The following is a 23,610-nucleotide window of genomic DNA, read 5'->3' as shown; positions in this document are numbered from 1 at the left end:
CCCACCTGAGGGCTCAGCTCTGGTCACGGGCCAGCAACGATTCCAAAATCCCCCCTGACTGCCAGAGTCAGATCCCCCAGTGTGGAACTCCCTGCCCTGGGGGAGGGACTGGGGGCTCCCACCTGCACCTGAGGGGATGGAACCTTGGGGTTTGGGGACTTTGGGGACCACCCATTGGATCCAGAGGAGGAGCAGAACCTGGACAGGAGGAGCCCCCCACTCTCCACCAGACTGTGCCATCATCTGCACCAACAGGTTTTTCACCTCCTTTTACTCTGGACTTGGAGGAACCACGTGGGGCTCAGCACAGGGGCCACCAAACCCCACTGTGTTTGTGCCCCAGGGGGCTGGGTTATACTGTTGGGTTTGTGGGTTAAACCCAATTTCTCTTTGTGCCATTGCATTTATTGTAATATTGTTATTAAATTGTAACCCTGACTTGTAATCCCTTTTGTGTTGGGTTCGTTTCTCCTGCTGGTTCACCTTTAAACCAGCACAGAAGTTTATTAGAGAAATGCTTTGGGCCACACAGTCTAGGCTGGCATGGGAACGTGGGGGAACACTGTGGGCCATGCTCAGGACCCCTGAGGTGTGAGAGGTCATTCCAGCTCCTAAAACACCATAGCTGGGGGTTTAAAAGAAATTTTACATTGCATTGCTCCTACAGCATAGTATGATTTTTTTTCCTTCCCTGTCAAGTTTATCTTCCCCCAAAATATCTCACAGGAATGAGAACATCAGTCATTATCCTTCTAAGCTTGTGGGATGAAGTTGCTGTTTCTTGAGTATTTCCCAGGCACAGGACAGATTGTGCAATATTCTCTCCTTGAACAGCTAAAGAACTCTGCTGGTTTGTTTCCAACTTACTCATGAGGCTTCACAACTTATTCTTAGTGACTTTTCTCAGAATGGCAGAAATTGTATTTTTGAAACACGGTTGGGGTTTTTTTTTTCTATCTCTTCATCTGATTTTTTCTCTCATTCTCCCAAAACCATTTCCTGAAGCAAACCCAGGCCCATCTGGGTGCTTCCAGATTCTGCAATCACATCCTACTGGAACAACTGAAACTGTCATTACAGATCAACCACAACACTCGTATCAAATACTTTCCTTTCTCCTGCTAAAGACACAAACCCACCACCCAGAACAACAAAAACCTGCAAACCTGACACCTCCTTTGACCATCATTTACGTATTTTGTGCCCCTTACTGAACTCAAATGCAAAATTACCAAATTGGCTTTGAGGCTTCCCCAAGACTTCCATCTATTCCTTCAGTTTTCATTATCTTCTCCACTAATTATTCTGTTATTGATTATTCCACACCATGCACTCCAATGCCCAAAACATCTCCTTCACTACCTTATTCTTTGTCCAAACCTGAACTTTGGCTGTTAACAAGGCTCCAAATTGTAAACAATTAAAGAAGAATTGTCACTGTCCAAGTTCAGCCTGTTTCTGCTCCTCCACCTGAGACAGTAGACGAGGTATCACCAGCAGGAAGTTTTGAAACTTTCCCTAAAATTATTCTGCTGAGTAACTTTAAAAACATGTTGCAAAATAACATGTCCAAACATTTACAAGATAGAAGATCACTCTTTGTCTAAAAGGCACATTAAGAAGCTGCAATTCAAAATAAGTATGATTTTTAGATTTAAGCACCTGTAGGAAAAAAAATCAGAAATTTAACTTTAACCCCCAAAGTTTTCTCTCCTTTAAAGACAACACTGTCATTTCAGCAGCACTATAGATTTTAAGGAAATAATGAAAAATCCATTATTCAGAATAAAAAATTGTGATCTGACCACATATTTGCAAACTGTGTCCTGCATAACTCCTGCAACAGGTTGTCAATGCCCTGGGATAGAGTGGGGAGCAGCAGCTGAACACCCCCCAGAGCTCAGCTCCAAACTGGCATTCCCCTTAAACCACAGCATTGCAGAAGAGCTCCCCAGAAATTCACAGTGTCTTCAGCTTCTCCCTCTGAACATTAATATTGACACATCAGCACTGCTTTTCCATGGCTTGGGGTTGGTTTTCAATACCTCCATGTATTTTTCTGGTATACCATGAATTTATGCCAAGCTCTCCTACAACTTCCTGGTTATGAAGTTGATTTGTGCATTCCTTATTTCCATTAAGGTAATTTTTTCAAATCATTTTGGAGACTCTCTTACATTTGTTTGTTGCAGAATTCTTCCATTTGCTCTTTCTGTAATCTGTAGGAATCAAACTTGATGATCATGTATTTGTTTCTTAAATTTTTACTTCACAGGGGTTTATAATAGTCAAGATCAAAATAACAACAAAACCCCCCCCTCAAATTACAGAATGTCAATTCCTGAAGGAATTCAGGTTGGAAGGAACAACAGGAGGGTCTAACCCAAGCTCAGATCAGGCAGGGAAACAGGTTTGAACTAAGCACTATAAGCTACTGCATTTTTCTCCATGTTCATTAAAAAAAGGCAACAAACATCCATAACAAGCAGCAGGATCCACAGCAAACATGATTCACTGAGATCTGTTCACTGAGTGGAGCAAACAGGATAAAAAATAAATAAGCATTTCTTTATTTTTAATAAATGAGAATCAAGAATGAAAACAGAAAATCTGTTGTCATTAAAACATTTAAAGAGTAACTCTGTTATGTGACAATCTGTGTAATATTTAAAATGTGAACAATTATGAATTAAGAGTGCAAAAAGGACAGGTTAAAATAGTCTAATTGAGAAATAGATTTCTGAAATAAGCAAGGCTAGTTTGTTTTTTTTAAATCTCAATTTGTGAACATTAATGGCCCAAAATCAGGAGGCTGTGCTACAACTGAACATTGAGTTGTTCTGTGTAATCTCTTTAGAATATCCAATAAATAATTCAATGAAAATTCAAATACAATTAAAAATGGGAGAAGTGAGGGATAAACTTACTTGGAGTTTGGTATTATATATATAATTAAATTTACAGTTATAAGCAGGATATTTACCAATACCTATGTGCTCTGCAATATGCTCTGAGTTTGTTCTATTGCACATACAAAAATTGAGTCTCTGGAACTGAAGTTACAAAGGAGGAAGTTCAGAAGAACTGAAGACAGGCACAAATCAAATAGTGCAGTTACAGAGAAGTGACTGGAACACATCTAAATTAGGATAAGCAAATGAAAAAATCTGTTTAAAAACAAAGTACTTAAGAAGTAAACAGCATCAAAAAACTCCAGAATTGTGTTTAACCACCAGAAGTGTAGGTTAGGATTTGAGTGGCACAGAAAGCTGCCATGTATCAAACTGCAAAGGCAGCTGTAGAATGGTCTGACAGAGGTACTTTGGCCGTGTCAGGCACTGCCCAGGACTCCTCAGGAGCAGAGCCCTGGAACAGGAGCACTCCAGGCAGGGGGGCTGGAGCCATCACCAGTCAGGGCACAACTCCAGCAGCTGAAGGGGGGAGGCCACAGCAGCATCTCTTTTGTTGTAAGAAACAACACGTGTTATGAAACAGATACCACAGAGCTCAGTAACTGTTTGAAGACATTGTTAAGCAGTGAAAACAATAAGTAAAGCTGATACCTTGGCAGCCTTTAGCAGGATTTCCCTCTCTTGCTCATCCTTCCTTTGCTTCTCCAGACGCTCCAGCTGCTCGAAGAACTTGAGCTGTGCTCGCACATCAGTGGCCTGCTCGTACCACTCCTCGTCCTGCAGGACAGGCAGAGCTTTAGACACAGCACTGCTGCCAACCTGAGCATTCCAGACAGGAAAATCTTTCCACTGTACCAACAATAAAAGAAAAACTGTTCTTTTTAAGCTCAGGGGAACGAAGTCAGCCTATTGGTCAGTAATGCAGCTAGATCTGATGATTTAATTAATATCTAAGCAAATTAAAAACACAAGGATTGATTTATCAGCACCAGAGACATCAAACAGTTAAGAAAAATAAAACCAATGGACTCAGCTCAGTTGGTTAAAACTTGGTTGTAATAATGCCAAGGTCATGGGTTCAATCCCTGTGTGGGCTTGAGTTGGACTCGATGGTCCTTGTGGGTGCCTTCCCACTCAGAGTAGTCTGTGATCTGTGATACTGATGAGAAGCCTCTAAGATGCTTTACTTTATCACTGAACAATCCTAGATACAGTTTATAACAGGCTTATAACCTAAATTCCTGTATCTATACTCATCTTGAACTAGTAACACATTTTATCAAGATGCAGCATTTTAATAGCATTAAAGCTAAAAATTCAGTTAAAATAAGCCTCTAATTATAATTAAAACAGAAGCTTATTACAACTAAGGGCACATAAGCTTTCCTAGTACACAACAACCAGAAGAGTTTGTGACACCAGCCACGTGGGAACACTCAGAATGTCACTCAGAAAAATAAGTTATCCACAATACTTCCATCCCATTTATCCTTTTTGACTGCAATGCTATGAAATCAAAGACCATTAACCAAGAAAAATACAGAACACAATGACAATGCTACAATTTAATCAGCGACAACACTCACTATTGCCTAAGAATGTGTTAAGATATTATTTTAAATGTATCTTTGGCTTAAGATGGACTAAGTGAACTGTTTTCTTCTCAGACACCATCCTAGAGAGGAGCAGGGATTTAACTCTGCTGAATCTGGCAAAGGACACTGGAAAGAACAAGGAAATTTCACTTTTAGTCCAATATGTAGAATATTTTCACCAATCAAAATGAAAGATGTAAGTGTAGGTAATAATCAGGAATAGTGGCCTTTATTTTTGTAATTCATATAATGTTGATGATAGTCAGAGATCCCAAAGGTGACTATTTTTGCAATTATCACAAGAAATAAGACCAACTGTGACTCAGGTTTGGGAAACAGGTGGGCAAAAAGAAGTCCAAAAGCTGATCAGACTCCCAGCCCAGGAAAAAAAAAACATTACACCACAAAATTAAGAAAAAGCTAAATCAGAGCTATTCAATGTATGTATATGCTAAAGAAATCTACACACAGCTCAGACAACACACAACTAGTTATTGCCATCTTGCTTTTACAGCAGTTTAACAACTACTGAAAAAGATAATTCAAATTTTCTACTGAAAAAAATAACTTCAATACATCAGAAAGATGTTCCATTTGAATTTCAAAGTGGTTTGCAGATTTTTATTTCAATTTTCCCCCGGTTTAATATTTCAAAATTGTTTCAGTTTTCTTCAGGACTACAACGACTAACCAAAGAATCAGAGTAGCATTTTACCTTTGAATGGCCTTTTTAAAGAGAAAATCGTGTTTAATTACAGTGAAGAATTTACAGCTGAATTCTTTAGTTGCTGGTTTAAGACACATTGGTAGCTTTTGCAAAATACAAATATTTCTCACAGCCAAGGACATGTAAAGTTACTGCAGATTCCTAAATACTGAAGCAATTTTGATCCAATTAACAGATGCCTTGGTCAAGAAAGGAGATACCAAGAATCAGCAGTCCATGGGCACAAACAGCTCAGCAGATGCTCCATGCCAGACACTTCAGCACAGAAAGACAAACAATTCTGCCCACAAATTCTGTCCCAGAGGAGCTGACAGGCAGTTCCACCAGCCCACCAGCTGGCCCAACCTGCATTAGCACAAGCTCTGCAGGCAGAACAACCCAGAACATCCACATGTGCTCAGAACCCCCAGCACTGCATTGCTGGGTAACAAACACTCCTCTCTTTGGGCACTTACTTTGTAGGACTCCATTCGGTGCTGGGTTATCACTGTCACCTTCTCTATCACTGTCCTCAGTCTGTTCTGGGTTGCATGGGAAATGAAAGTAACCACCTCAGCTGGCACGTCAGTAATTCCTAGTTTTTTAGCTAAAGCAAAAAAACAAAACAAAACAGAATTAGTTTGCCCCCCACAAAAAGACTCCCAAAGTTCTAAAGGACTTTGTTTTCCTGAATACAAATATCCATTACTGTATTAATGCAGCTTTCATGACACATTCATAGAATCACAGAATGGATTGGGTTGGAAAAGACCTCCAAGATCATCAAGTCCAACCCTTGGTCCAACTCCAGTCCCTTTACCAGATCATGGCACTCAGTGAGTGCCACGGCCAAGCTCAGTTGAAAAACCATCAAGGATGGGGAATCCACCCCCTCTCTGGGCAGCCCATTCCAATCCCTGAGCACTCTCTCTGCAAAGAAGTTTTTTCTGATCAACTTCAATTTCCCCTGGCAGAGCTTGAGCCCATCGTGCCCCCTTGTCCTATTGCTGAGTGCCTGGGAGAAGAGACCAACCCCCACCTGGCTAGAACTTCCCTTCAGCAAGTTATGGAGAGTGACCCCTTAATATGGGACTATATTTAAAAGTCTGAAAAAGTCTGAAAGACAAATCACTTGAAAGGATTTAAGAACTTTGCTGAAGTTTATCCTAAGCATAACAGAGCACGAGGCAGTTTGAGTTCTCAGTTGTTCTACAGAAGAAAAAGCCACTCCTTTGTTTTCAGAGGCATTTACTGCAGAAGAATTTCAGTGCTGAGGAGGTGAGGCTGCAGCCCAAAGAACAAGAACACTGTGGCATCCTTTAGCCTACACTATTGGCACGGTACTGACAACAGAACTTCTTCAGGGAAAAATTCCCTGTTAATGAATATGAAGAAATAAAGTCATATTAAAAAGAGTTATTTAGAAACACCACTTGTCCCCCAAACACATATTCATAGATATTTGGACATTTGATACTTCATGCTGAGTTTATGAGAAAAGCAAACAGTCTAATGTATTGATATATTTAAAAAACACTTGAGCTACAGAAAGAAGAACACGGATAACACTTAAGGACTCCTAAATTCATCATAATAATTACTAAGTATTGGATATAAATTTGTAGATACACAAATACACACACTAATCTAAGCTACAGTCCTGCAAAGGCATGTATGTGATGAGTTCTAGCAGGACAGTGTTCTGGACAGAAAACTCCCTGTGTGCACACCCAGATACACATATTTCACACAGGAAAATATCAGGAGTTGCACTGTGCATGGATCACTGGAGCTGACCCACCACAAAAGAATAAATAAACTGGTTATACTGACTCAGCTTTCCATTAATGAGCACAAAATTTTCAACGTGGTTTGGCTGGGACACATAACAGGTATGCAAAACAGTACAGGAAATGTGTTTGAGACTATTTTGGAAGGAGTGAACTGTGTGAGGAACACACACCTGTGGAGGAGTTCCTGAGCGAGCAAATGCAAACTTGGGTGGCACCACCGCGAGTGTTTGTTGGTGAGTGTGTGTTGGGAGAGGGTTTGTTGGGCCAGTATTTGTTTGTTGGTGAGTGTGTGTTGGGAGAGGGTTTGCTGGGCCAGTGTTTGTTTGTTTGTTGGTGAGTGTGTGTTGGGAGAGGGTTTGTTGGGCCAGTGTTTGTTTGTTTGTTGGTGAGTGTGTGTTGGGAGAGGGTTTGTTGGGCCAGTATGTGTTGGGTGAGTGTTTCCTGGGTGTTTCTTGGGACAGGGTTTGTTTGTTGGGCCAGGTGGTCCTGTCCCTGCCTGGCCAAATTCCAGAGCAAGGAACCACTGCACGTCTGAAAAACAAAGCGGAAGCAGCGGTGTGTTCACATCAGCCCGTGTGTGATGGGGGCGGCGTGTGCGGTTCCATCCCCGGTGTGTGATGAGAGCTGAGTTGGCAACGCTCGGCAGCACCGCCAGCTCCTGTCAGTGCCCACTCCATCACTGGGGTCAGCCCCTCCCTGTGGCTCCATCACTGGGGTCGGCCCCTCCCTGCGGCTCCATCACTGGGGTCGGCCCCTCCCTGCGGCTCCATCACTGGGGTCGGCCCCTCCCTGCGGCTCCATCACCAGGATCAGCCCCTCCCTGCGGCTCCATCACCAGAATCAGCCCTCCCTGCGGCTCCATCACCGGGATCAGCCCCTCCCTGCAGCTCCATCACCAGGATCAGCCCCTCCCTGCGGCTCCATCACCAGGATCAGCCCCTCCCTGCGGCTCCATCACCGGGATCAGCCCCTCCCTGTGGCTCCATCACCAGGATCAGCCCCTCCCTGCAGCTCCATCATCGGGATCAGCCCCTCCCTGCAGCTCCATCACCAGAATCAGCCCCTCCCTGCAGCTCCATCACCAGAATCAGCCCCTCCGCACAGCCCCAGTTCTGCCCAGCCCATTCCGGCGGCTGCTGTGCCTCCCTTGGCAGGACTCTGCACACCAGATATTTATTGCTGGTGCTCATTTCTGCACTGACTCTTTGAAGTCATTGCCTCTCACACTGATTTAACCCATCGCTGGCTCCGTGTCATGCACGTTTACCTGAAGGATTTCAGCAAGATGTAGGTGTATCCTTTTTAACTGATTTTTGCCTTATCGTGGAAAAAACTAAATGAAACCTTTCTTGGTGCCCAATTTGTGGTGTGTAATAGAGCTCAGGCTGCTGAAAGCTGAACATGTAATGGAAAGCAGACACATGCATTAAATCCCAAGGCTGCGAGAGCCACCCAGGCAAATGAAGTCCTTGAAGTCAGGAGGAAGATTCCCATGGGCAGGAGTGATTCCTCTGAGCCACCCTGGCACTATCAAGGCCTATTGGAGCACACACCATTTTATTATGTAAAGATGTGTAAGCAAAGCCATCAATCAAAACCCCTAGTCGGAAAGATAAAATGCAAGAAAGAAGGGAAATTTAATTAACTAGTATCCAGAAATGAGGTTTGAGATGGAAAAATCTGCCAAGTATTCTAGGTAAGGGTATGAGTGAGTAATTGGTAAAATTCTTTGAATTTCAGCAGTGCAGCTACAGCTACTCAACTTCCCTGAAAGCACACGTGCTCCTTTTCTAATAAAGAACTGTCACCAGCTTGGTTTTTTTTTTCACAATAAAGGTTTTCTTATTTTTAAAGACTTTAAGTAAATTCAACCATTATATGGTTTGTCTGGTCCATTTAACTCTTCAGCAATTCATCCATAATCCACAGGCACCTGAGAGTCTCATCCTTTGTCCTCTCCATCAGCCTCTGCAATATCCCAGTAACCTTCTTCTCCTGAGGTCCCTCAACACAACAATCTCAAGTCCGGAAAAGTACCTGGAGTCCCTCAGGAATCTGTCCTGGGCCTTACCCTTTATAAGACTTGAAAAAACTTGAGCCCAAGGAAAAGTCATCAAGGGGGTTATGGGGTTGAAGCAAACAACCTGTCTGAAGAGAACCCGAGGGTTCATCCTGGAGAAAGGAGGCTCAAGGGAGGGGTTACTGACAGGATGGAGTCAGACTCTTTACTGAGGCTGCCTGGAAGAAGAATGAAAAATAAATTCATAAACTGAAACAGCTGTTTCTGACTGGATACAGGGAAGAATTCTTCTATGAGACAATTAAACACTGGAACACCATGCAGAAAATAGTTGTAGACTCTCCCACTGCCCAGGATTTTAAGACTCAGCCTCATAATGCCCTAAACAACCTTGTCTGAATTTAATGTTGTCCCAGCTTTGAACAAGAGACTGGATCAATGACCACTCAAGTTATCTTCCAACCTGAGTGATTCAATGATGCCTGTCCTGCACATCTCCTCCTGTATTCCCTGTCACAGCACAACACCCTCAGACCCCTCACACGTGTAGAAGACCCCTCAGACATGCAGGATCACCCCCTGGCACAGCTCCCAGTCCATATTTGCCCAGTTTGCTGGCTGGGCACAGCCAGTGCCCCCCAAGGACAGCCTGGCCAGGCTGTCCCAGAGTGCTCCCAGCAGCCAACCAGGCAAAGAGCAAAGAAAGGGAAAAAATTTGCTCATTTTTCCCTCAACTCAAGACACACAGAGGAGCTCTCTGACTCCTGATTTATCAACGGGCTCAAGGCAAATGGACTATGGAATCACTTCAGGCTAGAATTCTCTGGAAAACAGGATAAGGAAAAAAGAATACCAATTTTCCCCCAGATGAATTCGCATCAAGAAAACAGACTACAAAAAGATAAATTTTTAAGAAGTCAACTTGTCATGCACAACATTCATCAAGCGTGGGAGCATCATCACATCTGCCCTGCTCTAAATTACACCAGTGAAAGCCCTGTTAGCATGGGATGTGAGAAGCAGGGTGCATTCCAGAGCTGGATACTACATGGAGACTTGGCACACTGCTTAAATACTTGGATTGTACTTGGGGCCAGGGTGGGAGAGCCACCAATTGCATCTGCACTTGGAAATGCTGCCCTAGTTCCACTTCCACACACAGTATTGATCCACTGACCTCACAGAAGTTGGGACACCACTGCTTAAGATTGTCTTGGTCTGCTTTCTGCTCCTCAGAAAAGAAGTCAAACAAAAACTGAATCTATGCAAAGGGCTGAAAACTGTTCATTTGCTGTTTCTGTATTCAAGGTTTAGTATTACTTTTCTTTACTGTCACAGCTCCCGAGTTTTACATCTGGAATTCTGTCTGCCATCAAAGGAAAATAATGCTGATCAATAAATAGGAAATTCCTGGCATATTCTTCTAGTCTGCATAATTACTTTTCCCAGTTTTAATATGGAAAGGCTTCTCTTCCCTTTTCAAGATTCCCTAGAGTGATAATGATGTGGCAACAGAAATATGATCCATATTTTTAAGAAACGTGTATACACACACACATATATATATATTCAATAATACTAAACAGTTAATTGTATTGCAAAACACAAATATCCTTACTATTATTACTATTCACCACCATGTCACTGGGCAGTGGCTCCACCTACAGATATTTTTATTTAGGCCTTAATATTCTGCATTCTGGTCTTAACTGCACCATCTGATCTTTATAGAGTCTTTACAATACATACAAGTAGAAACCAAAAACCCAAAGAGAAAAAAATAAGATTAAACTACAAAACAAATGAACTTGGGTCTATCAATAGACTGCTTTCCCCTGTCTTTAGCTCAAAAAAAGCTGAACTTCTTTCAGATTTTTAGGTGGTCACCTCAATGTGCTTTAAGTTTGATGACGTGGCAGAGTCTTAACTTACAGTCTTGTGACCAAAGACATCATGATTTGTGTGATTTGAAAAAAGTTGTTTGCCTTTAAGTAATACATTTGCTAAATTTAGAGATTTTAGATAACAAGTATATGCTTCAGGTCTTTTAAATTACTTCAGCAACGTAATTTTTCACTTCCCCTGGAGCTATGAGAAAAACATGCTCAAGGTTAACAGCAAAGGAGGAGCTGCAGCAAAGCAATGCTCTGTGTCTCCACTGGATTCTGAGGTTTGATATTTTTAAAGATACAACTCAGGTCATGCTCTTTATTCAAGTGTTCTTGCTGATCTGTATTTCACCAGAGCTGTAGAGACCATCAAGAACTGAGGGCTGGTTGCCTGAACATCTCAATTCTTTGTGGCAGAACGTGGTTAAAACACCCCCCCTCAGAGGCATCAGATTTACCAAAGCATCTCCTGAGTCACACTGTACCATATAAAAAATAAAAGGCACAAATTAACACCCCTAAAGTCCAAATTCTGAATCTACCAAGCATTACAGAACAATATAACAGTCTGCCTACATGCTAATGCTTAATTACATGTTTGGAAGCTTTAATTGCAAACCCTGGTTCAATCACAAGTTAATAAAGATCTGCACTGCATGAGACCATGCAAGAAGCCTAAGTGTTAGAATATTTTGTTACAAATAAACTATATTATATTTAGAAGTTTGAGATATTGCAACAGAGTTTCTATAAAGTCAGAACTTGTATGTAAGTTCCAAAAACCTTGAGGGAAAGAGCATTCAGCAATATTATTCTGGTATTGGCATGTGTGTCAGTAGCACAAGACTGTTTTTTACAAACATAAAAGCATCTAAACCTTGTAATTGAAAACTTTTCAGGTCCCAAGAAGTGAACAGTCTGCTCTCATCTGCTTAGTTATCCGAAAGGTACTGGCTTTCCTGCACTTTAAAAGTTTAATTATATTTTATTGATCAAAAACTGAAACAAATCATAAGGAGGGTACTGCCCTATTTGAGAAGCAGAAGAAAAATACTGTCTTTGCAGATAAGCTTTCAAAGAATCAAAAAGTTACTTCAATAATTTATACTTTAAGAGGACTGACAGCATTGAGATCAGAGACAAAAAAAATTATTTGCAAAACATCAGGTCTGACTCTGATTATTGATGTGATAAATTATTGAGTGCCTGTATAAAATCTCTTTACGTTTACACTTAAAACAGAAAAACCTTGAAGAATTGGCTTTAAACAGTTAAACAGCATCTATTTAGGGCTTGAGTTTGTCTTGTCCTTCAACAGAAACATGGGGGTGCATAATTAGTGTCTGTCTGCCCTAACCACAGGTCAGCCAGCAATGCAGAAACACTCACTCCTATCACCCTGACACCAGGAGCAGCTTCTTAAACTTCACATTCTGTGCAGAAAGTGTTGGCCCAAGATGCAGCAGGAACCAGCCCTCTGAACAGCTGGCTTGCACACTGCAAAACAAACACAGGTCCATCCCCCTGGGAGCTGACACTATTAGAGCTTTCCTTTAACCTCACCCAGCAGCAGCAGCTCCAGAAAAAGCAGCAAAGCAGCACCCGGTCCCACCTGCCCACCTCCCTCACCCTGCCAAGGGCTGGGCTGAGGCCTGGGTTGCACATGCAGACACGGGCTCCTCCCCAACACAGCCACCAATGTCACAGCTCCAGCCCTTCCTCTGCCACCCCAACACCGCCACCAATGTCACAGCTCCAGCCCCTTCATCTGCTATCCCACCACAGCCACCAATGTCACAGCTCCAGCCCTTCCTCTGCCACCCCAACACAGCCACCAATGTCACAGCTCCAGCCCTTCCTCTGCCACCCCAACACAGCCACCAATGTCACAGCTCCAGCCCTTCCTCTGCCACCCCAACACAGCCACCAATGTCACAGCTCCAGCCCTTCCTCTGCCACCCCAACACAGCCACCACCAATGTCACAGCTCCAGCCCTTCCTCTGCCACCCCAACACAGCCACCAATGTCACAGCTCCAGCCCTTCCTCTGCCACCCCAACACAGCCACCAATGTCACAGCTCCAGCCCTTCCTCTGCCACCCCAACACAGCCACCAATGTCACAGCTCCAGCCCCTTCATCTGCTGTCCCATCACAGCCACCAATGTCACAGCTCCAGCCCTTCCTCTGCCACCCCAACACAGCCACCAATGTCACAGCTCCAGCCCCTTCATCTGCCACCTCAACACAGCCACCAATGTCACAGCTCCAGCCCCTTCATCTGCTATCCCACCACAGCCACCAATGTCACAGCTCCAGCCCTTCCTCTGCCACCCCAACACAGCCACCAATGTCACAGCTCCAGCCCTTCCTCTGCCACCCCACCACAGCCACCAATGTCACAGCTCCAGCCCTTCCTCTGCCACCCCAACACAGCCACCAATTCCACAGGCTCCAGTCCCCTGCAATCCTTCCCATCAGGAAAAACAATGTATTGGAAACATTAACGCTTGAATTTCTGCAGCCCTCAAACTATTCAATTCTTTAATAAATTGTAGTCCTTCATTTCAACAGCATAAGGGAAAATGATGATTTGATGGTTCTGCTGCAGGTGTCAGCAGTGAAACACCTTAATCTCTGAGCAATTACATGCCATCAAATACAACATTTAAGTTAAGGAGACACTATTCAAGACTTAGCAATATACAGGGACTCTGGAAACTACAAGCTAAAAAATTGGGGTGAAGGGAAGCACAGTTCACCCTCTAAAAGCAGATAAGCAGTACCTGTGTATCCCAAGACACAGAAAGCAGCAGAAAGCAAGGGGTGCTTTGTGTGACTGGTGAATCCATAATCCTGAACTGAGCAGCCCTATTTAACTATCAGGCTGACCAAACACAGAGGGGACACAACTCTGTGTACCAAGGACCACTGTCATCCTGAGAAGTGGAAATGGCAATTATTGAACCTACTCCCCCCAACCTCACCAGGTGGAACTTCAGAACACGCCACACCTTCCACAGAGCAGAGGCCTCAGCCTGCAAGGTAACCCACCAACACTGCACTCCTGCTGCTCTAAGGGAAAATCCCAACCTTAAATATTAAACCAGAGAATGAGGGATGGGACACAGGAAAGGAAAGAACTGAGGAGGTTGGTTGGGCACAGAACAGCCTGGGGTTGTGCTGGGGGGATACCAGAGCCCCAGACAGACTTGCAGTACTAAAAACTTTGGGCAGAGCTCGTTAAACAGTGTGAGAGTGCAAACAGCAACTCCTGGTTCTGATGATGACTGAGATTAGAGACTCCTAGGGCTGCAAGATAACCTAGTGAGCCCAGGCAAAAGAAACAGAGTGATAATTTTAGCTGCAATTTTCTGGCTTCAGTCCCTTAAATAAAAGCTTCACTTTAGGTCTTACTCACTAAGTTCATAAATAATTTAATCAACGTTGACTTGCTGTCCTGTCAAGCCTGCCTGGAGCTGGGAGACAGGATGGAGAGAGGAGAAACCACAGAAGGTGAGTTGGTACCCTCACAAACCCACATGCAGCTGCTGGAGCAGCAGCTCTGAGGAACCTGCAGCCTGGGGCGGGTTTGGGGAGCCCAGACCAGGGAGTGTCTCCTGCCACAGTGGGCAGAGCTGTGCCAAGGGCTCTGGCACTGGGCAGCCATGAGCAGGGAGGGACAGACACAGCCCAGCCCCAGCCCAGCCCTGACCTGCAGAGGGAAGGGTTCTGTGAGCCAGTTCTGTCCAACACTGCACCTGCAGTTCACCTTCTCAGGGAGTTAATTCCTTAGAAAGAATGGCTTCTTATCACTCCATGTTATTTACAACACAATGGAAGGCCCTCCATGAATTCCTTCAGCAAGCTTGTTTGGAAAACCCCATTCCTCCTCTCACAGGATAAGAACTCAGTCATGAGCCAGCTCCTGGATGAGAGTGGACAACCTTCCTGAGAACTCCCACCTTGCTGGTGGAGCCTTTGTCCTACACTGCTTCAGAACTACCCACCTTGAGATGATTGCCCGGGAAGCATCTTGTCAAACTGAGAAACATCAGGGTTTTTTTAATAATGTACTAAATCCAAACTTGCACATTAAAATCCTCAAGATACGTTGCCATTTTCAGTGCCAGACACAGCAGGGAAAAAATAACCAATCATAGCACTGCAATGTAAGCTAAAAGAATAAAAATGCTGAATAAACACTACACAATTTTTAATATTCTCTTCTCCTCTTGCTCCCTCCAAACTAAATGCCAACCAAACTAATTCAGCAAAGTAAGATTCGACCAAGACTCAAGCTCTGTAGTGTCAATGCACTGGCACAAAACCACACATAAAGTGTATTTCATGCCCTGTAGTGGATTTAATTTATTCAGTACAAACTATATTATAAGAGTTATGTATTTATAAAAGTGCATAAAAAGTTAAGGAAAGCTACAGTGATAACACAGTCCATCACCCTTTCTCCTCCCAGCAGTGGGAGATCCTGCCAGAGGAGCATTAAAAGGGTGGGTGGTGCAAACTGTGCACCAAAACACAGCCTCAGTCTGCCCTAAGTTACAGCATCTTATCTGTCCATTAGGTCCAGATGGAATGTTTTTCCCACTAATTTTTCAAGTAGTCTTTTGAACCTGAAACATCCTAAACCCAAGAGTTCCACAATGTAATCACCCACCTGGCAAAAGCAACCTTTTTGCTTCTTTGGAACTTTTACCTTCTAATTTTGTTTAATACCCTTTATTCTTGTCAAGGGCAAACCAGAAAAATAGCTCAGTTCTAGAGGGTCACATTGGTGTAGTTATTTTAACACAACAGAGCCAGAGAAATAGCAGTTTCCATCCAAAATCCAAGTGTAGCCCTGGCCAAAATGTCTGATCTTGGTCTGTGTGCTGATTCAAAGCCTTTATATGCAAGTCAGAAGGATTTGGGGCAAGACAAAAAAATTCATAAAGTAGAGAGAGAATTTCTCAAGAATCCTACTTTAAACTATAGAACTGGTGTTTTTTGATGAAAGACATTTAAGACTGACCAAAAAAACGCCTTCACTTCCCTAAGAAGCCTCAACCAGGGGGTAAGTCTGGGAACTCACACAATTCATATTGTTTGGCAAATAAAAAAAACTACTTTGAGAAGAGCTCTGTCCCAAAGCACATCTAACCAGACAATCCAGTTCCCAAAACTCTGTCTCTGAGCTTGATAATTAAACAGCTGAAAGGTAGCTATTAATCACCCCTGAGGAGCCTTTTTATTACCCTTGGTGGTTTGTGTCTAACAGAACCAAGCCAGTCCCCAAAAACACAGGCATGTGAGGCCTGGCAAAGGGCAGGGGTTGGCACAAACCAGGGAGCACCCACATTTAAACTGGGCATCCAGGAGAGGAGAAACTGGCACTCAGGCTGCAGGGAGGCCTTGCAGCTTCATCAGAGAGGACAGACAGAATGCACACTCTGAAGAAACAGAAAATACTACAACTAATCTTTTCCTTGTTCTCTTCTGCAACTCAGTTGTATGTTACCTAATTTCTTTTAGAAGAAATCAAAATCTCAACGTGTTAAGGAAAGACAATATCCTTAATTCCTTTTCTTGGAATAATTCATCTTTAAGATTAATTTTGTGCCATTTGATGTGTGTATTCTAAGAGAAGGGAGGATGCTGAGGCTGTTAAAAAGGAGGCACTGAAGGTCAAAGAGTCTTTGAGAACCACATCCAGATCCACATCCTACAATCCCAGTAACCTGTGCTGCAGCAAGGGAACAGTGTGAGGAAAATGCAGAGGACAGGAGGGATGAGAACTGAAACAGAGCAGGTCTCAACAAGTCAAATTAGAACACACAGATTATAGTTATATGATTCCTTTTTCTCTTCATCTTAGTTTTCCCAAAACAAAAATACAACATTAATAAGTGTTTCCAAAGACATTCAGGAACATTCAAGAATAAACACAGAGTGACTGTAGAGAACTGGAAAATATGTTCAGTATTTTTATGAATAACAGTACATGCCCCAGTGCACCCTTGTGCTTGGTTACTCACTGCAGAGTCAAATCAAAAGAGATTGTCACAGGGAGCAGATCAGGAAGAACTGATCTGGCAGTGACACCAGGAGGAGTTCTGAAGAAAACAACAGAGTGGTTAGATGGGGATTCATCCCCTCTCTGTTTTCATGTAGACTAGAAAAATGTGTTTCTTGAGCTAAGTTCAAGGTACTAAACCACTGCAGGACCTCAGGCTTAGATAAAAAAAGTACATGATTATGACAGTCCATCAGGTGAGACAGAGGTGGGGACAGAGATGACAAACAGATGGCAGCATCCTACACAGCCCTCACAGGAACAGAGCACACCCTCCACCACATCCACAGGACTGAAAGAAACACCAGCTGTAAGAACTTGCCTGTATGATTCTGTTCTTTTAAAGCAAATCCTGATGTTCTGGCAATCTTTTTTTTCCTGGAGAAACCACCTCTCTGACACTGTAACCTGTTGTCCACTGCAAGTCTCATGCCAGGCAGAGCAGCTAACCCTGAGGCTCCATCTTAAGGAGGTGGGATGGACATGTCAGACAGAGAGGACATGCACAAACCCCAGGAAATTATAAAGGAAGGAAGACCATAACCTGAACTTCAAAATGTCAGCACCTTCATCTGTGCATGCCCAGGATTAGGAGAAAACTGCCAAGATGAGGACTCTGTGCCACATTCACTAATACCAAACAGGGCACCAGCAGATCATCCACGTTTATCCAGGTCAGACATGGCCACTTGATTTTGTCAAAACAGCTTTAGTTTAGACAGTTAATATTGAAGTTTCACTTCCACATCCCCGTGCAAGAACAGATGGTGGTACCTCATCTGGCACAACATTGTGGTGCAGCTCCTTCCTTCATAACAAACACCCTTTCATTACCAGTACAGTGTCTTTGTTCAGCATTTGGCTCTGACTTATTTACCACCAGGGACTGCAAAACAGACCAACCCTCTCTGTGTTATAACCACTGAACAAAGGGTCAAGTTGCCAAGGAGTCCCAGCAGAATCTGGTTTGTTTGCAGCAGGCTCAGCCATATGAAGGAGAATAATAAATGCAATTCAAACTCAGGGGAGAAGGAAAGATTGAAGGGAAGTTTATGAAGTTTCTCAGTAATTTTAAGAAATGAAAAGACTACAGCCTTAGTATGAGCAGCAGGATTGCCAAATAAACATAATGAACAATCATTGCAACATATTTTAAAAAATATTACCTTTTTTGTTTTTCCCCCTTAAACGATCCTTGAAGATGCTGCTCACTGATCAGTGACTTCCTCCTCCACAAAGATGTTCCAACATGTGTTGAGCTTTGGGGACATTGGCACCACCTCCAGAGCATGGAGTTTGCCTACAGGGATAAGGTAAGTCAGCTTTATTGCAATATTGAATGGTTCTCTAAGGTTTTCTTTTTATTGTTCTTATTTTACATCCAATATTTATTACCAGAAATCTCTTTAGGAGATGGACTTTATAAATGAATCTCCACAGAATGATGACCTTAATTTTACTCTCCTTTGCAGAGACCAAGAGATTTAAGCCATTCAATTCCCAGATCCAAACTTATTCTGAGGCTGGGTAACATATTTTGGTAGGCCCTGAAGGCCAGAACTGCCTTCCAGACACAGCAAGACCTTTTAAAGATGGCTCTTTCACTACATTCACAAAGCAGAATGAAAAACTGGTGAAAACAAAATTATTATGGTGCAAACAAAGCCTGAAGTCTCCAAATATTTCTAAGAGCAAGTAGCATGGTCATGGTCTCAGTTCAACTGGAGCAAAACCTTTGAAAATGATGCCTGAGGAAACAGCATCATTTTCTTCATAAATAACCACAGTTTAAGCATAACTAAACTAATGATATTTGAGAAATTACTGCTTGATGAAATAACATCAGCTCTGCCACCTGAAGGTGCCACTGCCAAAAGCACAGCTCAACTTCTGTGGTGTTGCAGAACCAATAAGATGAATAAAAAGAAAACCTTGGTGGGAATACACAAAGCAGTGAACAGAAGCTGCCCTACCTTTCACAGAAAGGCAGACTCCAAGCTCTCAGGTGGTACTGAAGTTACCATTCCAACACATGTTGGGACATCTTGTAAAACAGGAAGTCTAAGCATGGACCTATTGAAGAAAGAACAACAGGATGTTTAACATTGTGCTGAAGTACTTCCTGGTTATGTTTATTTGGCAACACTGCTGCTGATACTAAGATGGGAATGTACTCCCACCTTTTTGAAAAGGAAATAACAAATGTAAATAACACATAATTGGCTTATAAAGTTGTAACATCAGCAATTGATTAAGTTGGAATATAAAACCAGATTCTCTGTTGAACATGTGCCATAAACTCCAATCTCAACATAAAAACTAAATTATCATAACCATGGACATTGGTTAGAAGACTGGGAGGAGTGCACACCTTCCAATCCAAATACAATTTCTAGCAAATTGCTTGTTTGATGCTAAAGGAAAAAGCCCTAACTCAGAGCTATTCCAGGTGTCAGAGTGCAGATACATCTCCACACTCTGCATGGACAGACTGAAGCCTGCAGGAACCAGGGCCAGTCAGTGCCTTTGGCAGGCACAGAAACTGCAATTTGGATTAGACATCACTGTTTTCCTGACAAAAGCAGGATCACAGAGAACACCACTCCAGGTACAGTTCAAGTGGACTAAGCATGTGATTAGGACAATGCCACACTCAGGAGCAGGTCCATGTTAGAGCAGCCCCAGGCACAGCCAGAGCCATGTCCACAGGCACTCAGAGAGACCATCCTGACAGAGATGCTGAGGGCAAAATGGCATTAAACACTTCAGTTGGAAGACAAATCAACTTGTGGATAAAATGTTAAAAGTCAGCAATGAAAACGACAAAGTCACATCAACAGAAAGTGCAGTGAAACCCAAAGTTCCATTCCCAGAGAACTGGAGAGCTCAGGATTCCAGAGCCCACAAGCCCTGCAGTGGGAGCAGCCACAGAAACCCTCCAAAGCAAAGCAGCCAGGGAAATAAACACACTTTCATGGCAGAGCTGCTCTGTGTATGGAAGAGCAATCCCAAACAGGGCAGGCTCATCTCATTCAAACAGCAACACAACGTTGACAACAAACTGGGAAAGACTCACTGAGCTGGTACCAAATGCTTTAACTAGAGGCTCTAAACCTCCTGGCTGTCCCACCAAGGGTACCCCAATCACTTGTACCATGGTTTAACAATATAAAGTGCCTTCTAGAGTATTCAAATTATTTATTTAAAACATATACCTATGCATACAACTGCTGCCACTGTGATGCCACACTGTAGATTGACTGCACTCCAAAACCCAGAAAACACAGCTCAGCTATTTCTGTAGGGTTTAACATGCAGTTTTATGGCAGACATGCAATTCAAGTGTGGCTAAACAAAGAAAGAATCAAGACAGAACAATGATCAGTATTTTATCAGACAGAAATATATATTTATTAAAATATATTTTACATGTAAAATAACAACAAGGTAAATCTATAAATTAAGCTGAGCCTAACCCTACAACTGTTGCATTGATAGAGACAGTGGCTTAATTCTCCCAAGCCAAGCTCCTCTGAAACTGTTTAAGGAAGCATGAAGGTCTCTGAACTACTGGACGAGGAGACTTGGGATTCATCAGCCCATTTTCATAATATTTAACATGCACCACTCTGTGTGTTCTACACTAAAAATCTGCTTGTATGAAGCAGGAGAATCCAGTTCTAACTCTGGGGTAGGAAATATTGCAGATATCTGCTATGTTGTCAATGTAACAGACTTTTTCCAGAGGAAATTCATAGCAGTGCCAGATAACAAACAAATATTGTATTTTGCAAAATCATGCTTTAGAAAGTTTGGTTTCTTTATGCAGATGTAAAAAAACTCTGAATGAATATGAAAAAATATATAATTGATGATGCTCCAATAAATTTTATCATATTTAAGTTTAAATAACTTGAAGATAAAGGATGGACAGTTAAAATGTACTCAATATGGACAAACCAGTCCCACATCTCTAGTGTGGCACATTTGCATTTATTCCACTCAGCCAGTGCTCTGTAACAATAAAAGTGGGGTAGAAAAATTGAGTGAAGAACCATTGAAAGTGAAGAGAAAGAAACAATCTGAGCCAAAGGAGACAGCAAGCCAAACTTCTCCTTCATCAGTCTTGCATTAAGACAGTTAATTTATGGTTAAGATTCACACCAAGTTGTGATGTTTTGGGGACAGACAATAAAATCCAAATGGCATCATCTGGTTGCAGAAGAATCAGAACTGAGAGCTGTGGGGGTTAATAATAAGCCTGTGAGGATTCCATGATGCTCTGCTGACAACAAAACATAAAGCAGATTTTTGGAACCCTGAGTGAAGGTTCTAGAGACCACCAAAAATTCCCAGCCAAAAGATCTCAGCAAAGCACCCAAGAGAGCTGTGCCCTTTTCCCATGGATTGTTACCAGGCATTATAAAAAGGATTATCTGTTATCCTGTCCTTTGCTACATCCTGCAACCTTTCACTAATATTTAATATAAAATGCAGCCTAATTCCTACCTGTGCTCAGAAACAATCTGTATCAAGTCATTCCTGAGCCAAAGAGTCTGTCTTGTCACAAGATGGTTACAAACTAGACAAAACTGTCACAATTAGAACAACCTGCTTTATGTCCCATTCGATACACAAGGAAAACTCAGACTGCCAAAAACCAGCTTCTAAAACCCAACACAGCATCCTTAGCAGCAAGAGAGAGCTCAGGAATGAGCAAAAGTGACATAATTACAAATTAAGCTTATTTCTCTTGTTTCATTCCCACAAAACCACATGGAAAAGCCAAGATTTGCCACATTATTTATTTGTGAGGGTCTAATCAGCTCATTTGCCCTTTGAAGAAATACAACTCATTCCATAACAAGGTTAAAGACCTAGAAAGGTCTAAGAGTTTGCAGGCACATGCAGGATGAGTACCAACCTCTGCCTCTCAACTCCCAAAAAGAGAAACAAAAGCCTCACAACCCTTTGCACACCTTTCATTGTGCTGTCGTGTAGGAAGATCAGGGTTTGAAGTTTTATGATCCTGAATGGAATGGCAAAAGAAATACATTACCTGCCGAGAAATACCCACTCTTGATTTTGCATCACAGACCTGAAACAGTCCCAGCCCTGCCTTCCTCCAGGAACAAATGGCAATGATTGCCAGCCCAAAGATACAAAACTGGATAAGGAAGCACGTGGGAAGGGCAGGAATATTATCTCTGCATGCATTACCTTTCAGTAACTTCTTCCATTTAAAAGGATCAATATTAGTCACTTAGATTTAAAATAAACTTTGGCTGATAACAGTGCCAAGTTAAAGCAGAGATAAGAACACAGAATATATTAGGAAAGCTCTTCCACTCTAACTCTGAGGCATCTGGCTGGTGGTGACTGCCAAAGCCTGAAGAGCATCTGCTCCCACTTTAGCAGTTTGTATTCCCACTCTGGTGAATGGAAGCACAATCTCTGAAACAGCCTTTGGGGAACACCACTGAGCTCTTACTCAGAAAAGAGAGGAGGAGATTAATATTACAGAAAACTTGAAAGATCTGGCTTCTGAGAAAAGAGAGAAGAGCAGTTTCCTAATACTGTACATACCACAAATCTCTCTTTTAGTAAAACATTAAAAACCTGCCCTAAAACTGAAGTGATTAAATATGAATAGATCCAAGGGTCTAAATAACATCTGTTTGAGTCACATTCAGGTAAAAGTAAGAAGAAACAATGTGGTTTATCTCATTTGTCAATGGGCACAATGGAAAGAGAAGAATGAGGACTCACATGACCCATGTTTTCCCAAAGTGCCTGAGAACCTCACAGAGCTTTGCTCAGCCCTGGTGTGTCCACACACAGCCACACAAGGCAAGGCTGAGCTCTGTCATGAGCTTACAATGCTGTTATTTTAAGTGCCCAGTAGCACAAACTACTAAATTTGTGTGTGGTCCTAAGCAAACAACAAATCTGGCCACACACAGTGCAAACCAAGCTTCTAAAACTTCAAAATCAGCTGAAGGAATTCCTTCCTCAAGAGCCATAGATCCCAGATAGGAGCCACTTGTGAACCCCACAGCCACTTTCAAAACTATAAAAGGCTTCAAGTAAAGCCAAAATAAAGCTCTAAAAGTGGCTGCAGGAGATCACTAGGAGTGGCCGCTCCTCTGGATTCACTGTTTCTGAAAAGTAAATCCCTGCAGCTGCTTTTAAAAGCTTTCAAAGTTTCATTTCAATTATCAAAGCCAATAAAGCTTCCCAAACAGCCATAGGGATTTGTTCCTCAGAGGAGCAAACCCCAAAAGGCAGTGATGAATAGTGTGATGGGTTCTGTGGCTCTTGAAGTATGTACAGATTCCTGTAAGTCCTGCACTTGTAATTACAGCTCCATGTTGGCCAGCAATTGTTACACCCAGACAGTTCATTAAGGCTTATGTGGCAAATTCATTACTGATTTCCCATTCTTTTTAACAGTTTTATGCCTGTTCCCTTTCTGGTTTTGACACCTGTATCCCTCACACCAGTTTCTCTGACAGCTCCTGAAGACCCTGCAGTAGGAGGGCAGGTCCTGAAAGGCTGCCCAGCTTTCCCAGACCACATCCCAAATCCCATCATCACATCAGCCCAACGTGGGAACTGCAGCC

The 23,610-nt window shown here is 42.6% G+C and overlaps 1 protein-coding gene across 1 annotated transcript in view; it reads right to left on the bottom strand.

Annotated features, from left to right (window-relative positions):
• Positions 1-23,610, bottom strand: part of LOC139677320 (transcription initiation factor TFIID subunit 4-like) — a 156,050-nt gene that overhangs the window by 79,440 nt on the left and 53,000 nt on the right. Inside the window, exons 11-12 of the mRNA XM_071567169.1 lie at positions 5,690-5,820; positions 3,564-3,689 (exon numbers count right to left, since the gene is read on the bottom strand). Coding sequence (XP_071423270.1) covers positions 3,564-3,689; positions 5,690-5,820 — 257 coding nt within the window. The remainder of the gene's footprint in view (positions 1-3,563; positions 3,690-5,689; positions 5,821-23,610) is intronic.

Source organism: Pithys albifrons, chromosome 12 (assembly GCF_047495875.1).
Source record: "Pithys albifrons albifrons isolate INPA30051 chromosome 12, PitAlb_v1, whole genome shotgun sequence".
NCBI lineage: Eukaryota > Metazoa > Chordata > Aves > Passeriformes > Thamnophilidae > Pithys > Pithys albifrons.
The sequence above is the reverse complement of the archived record's forward strand: the minus strand, read 5'-3'. Positions and strand labels throughout refer to the sequence as shown.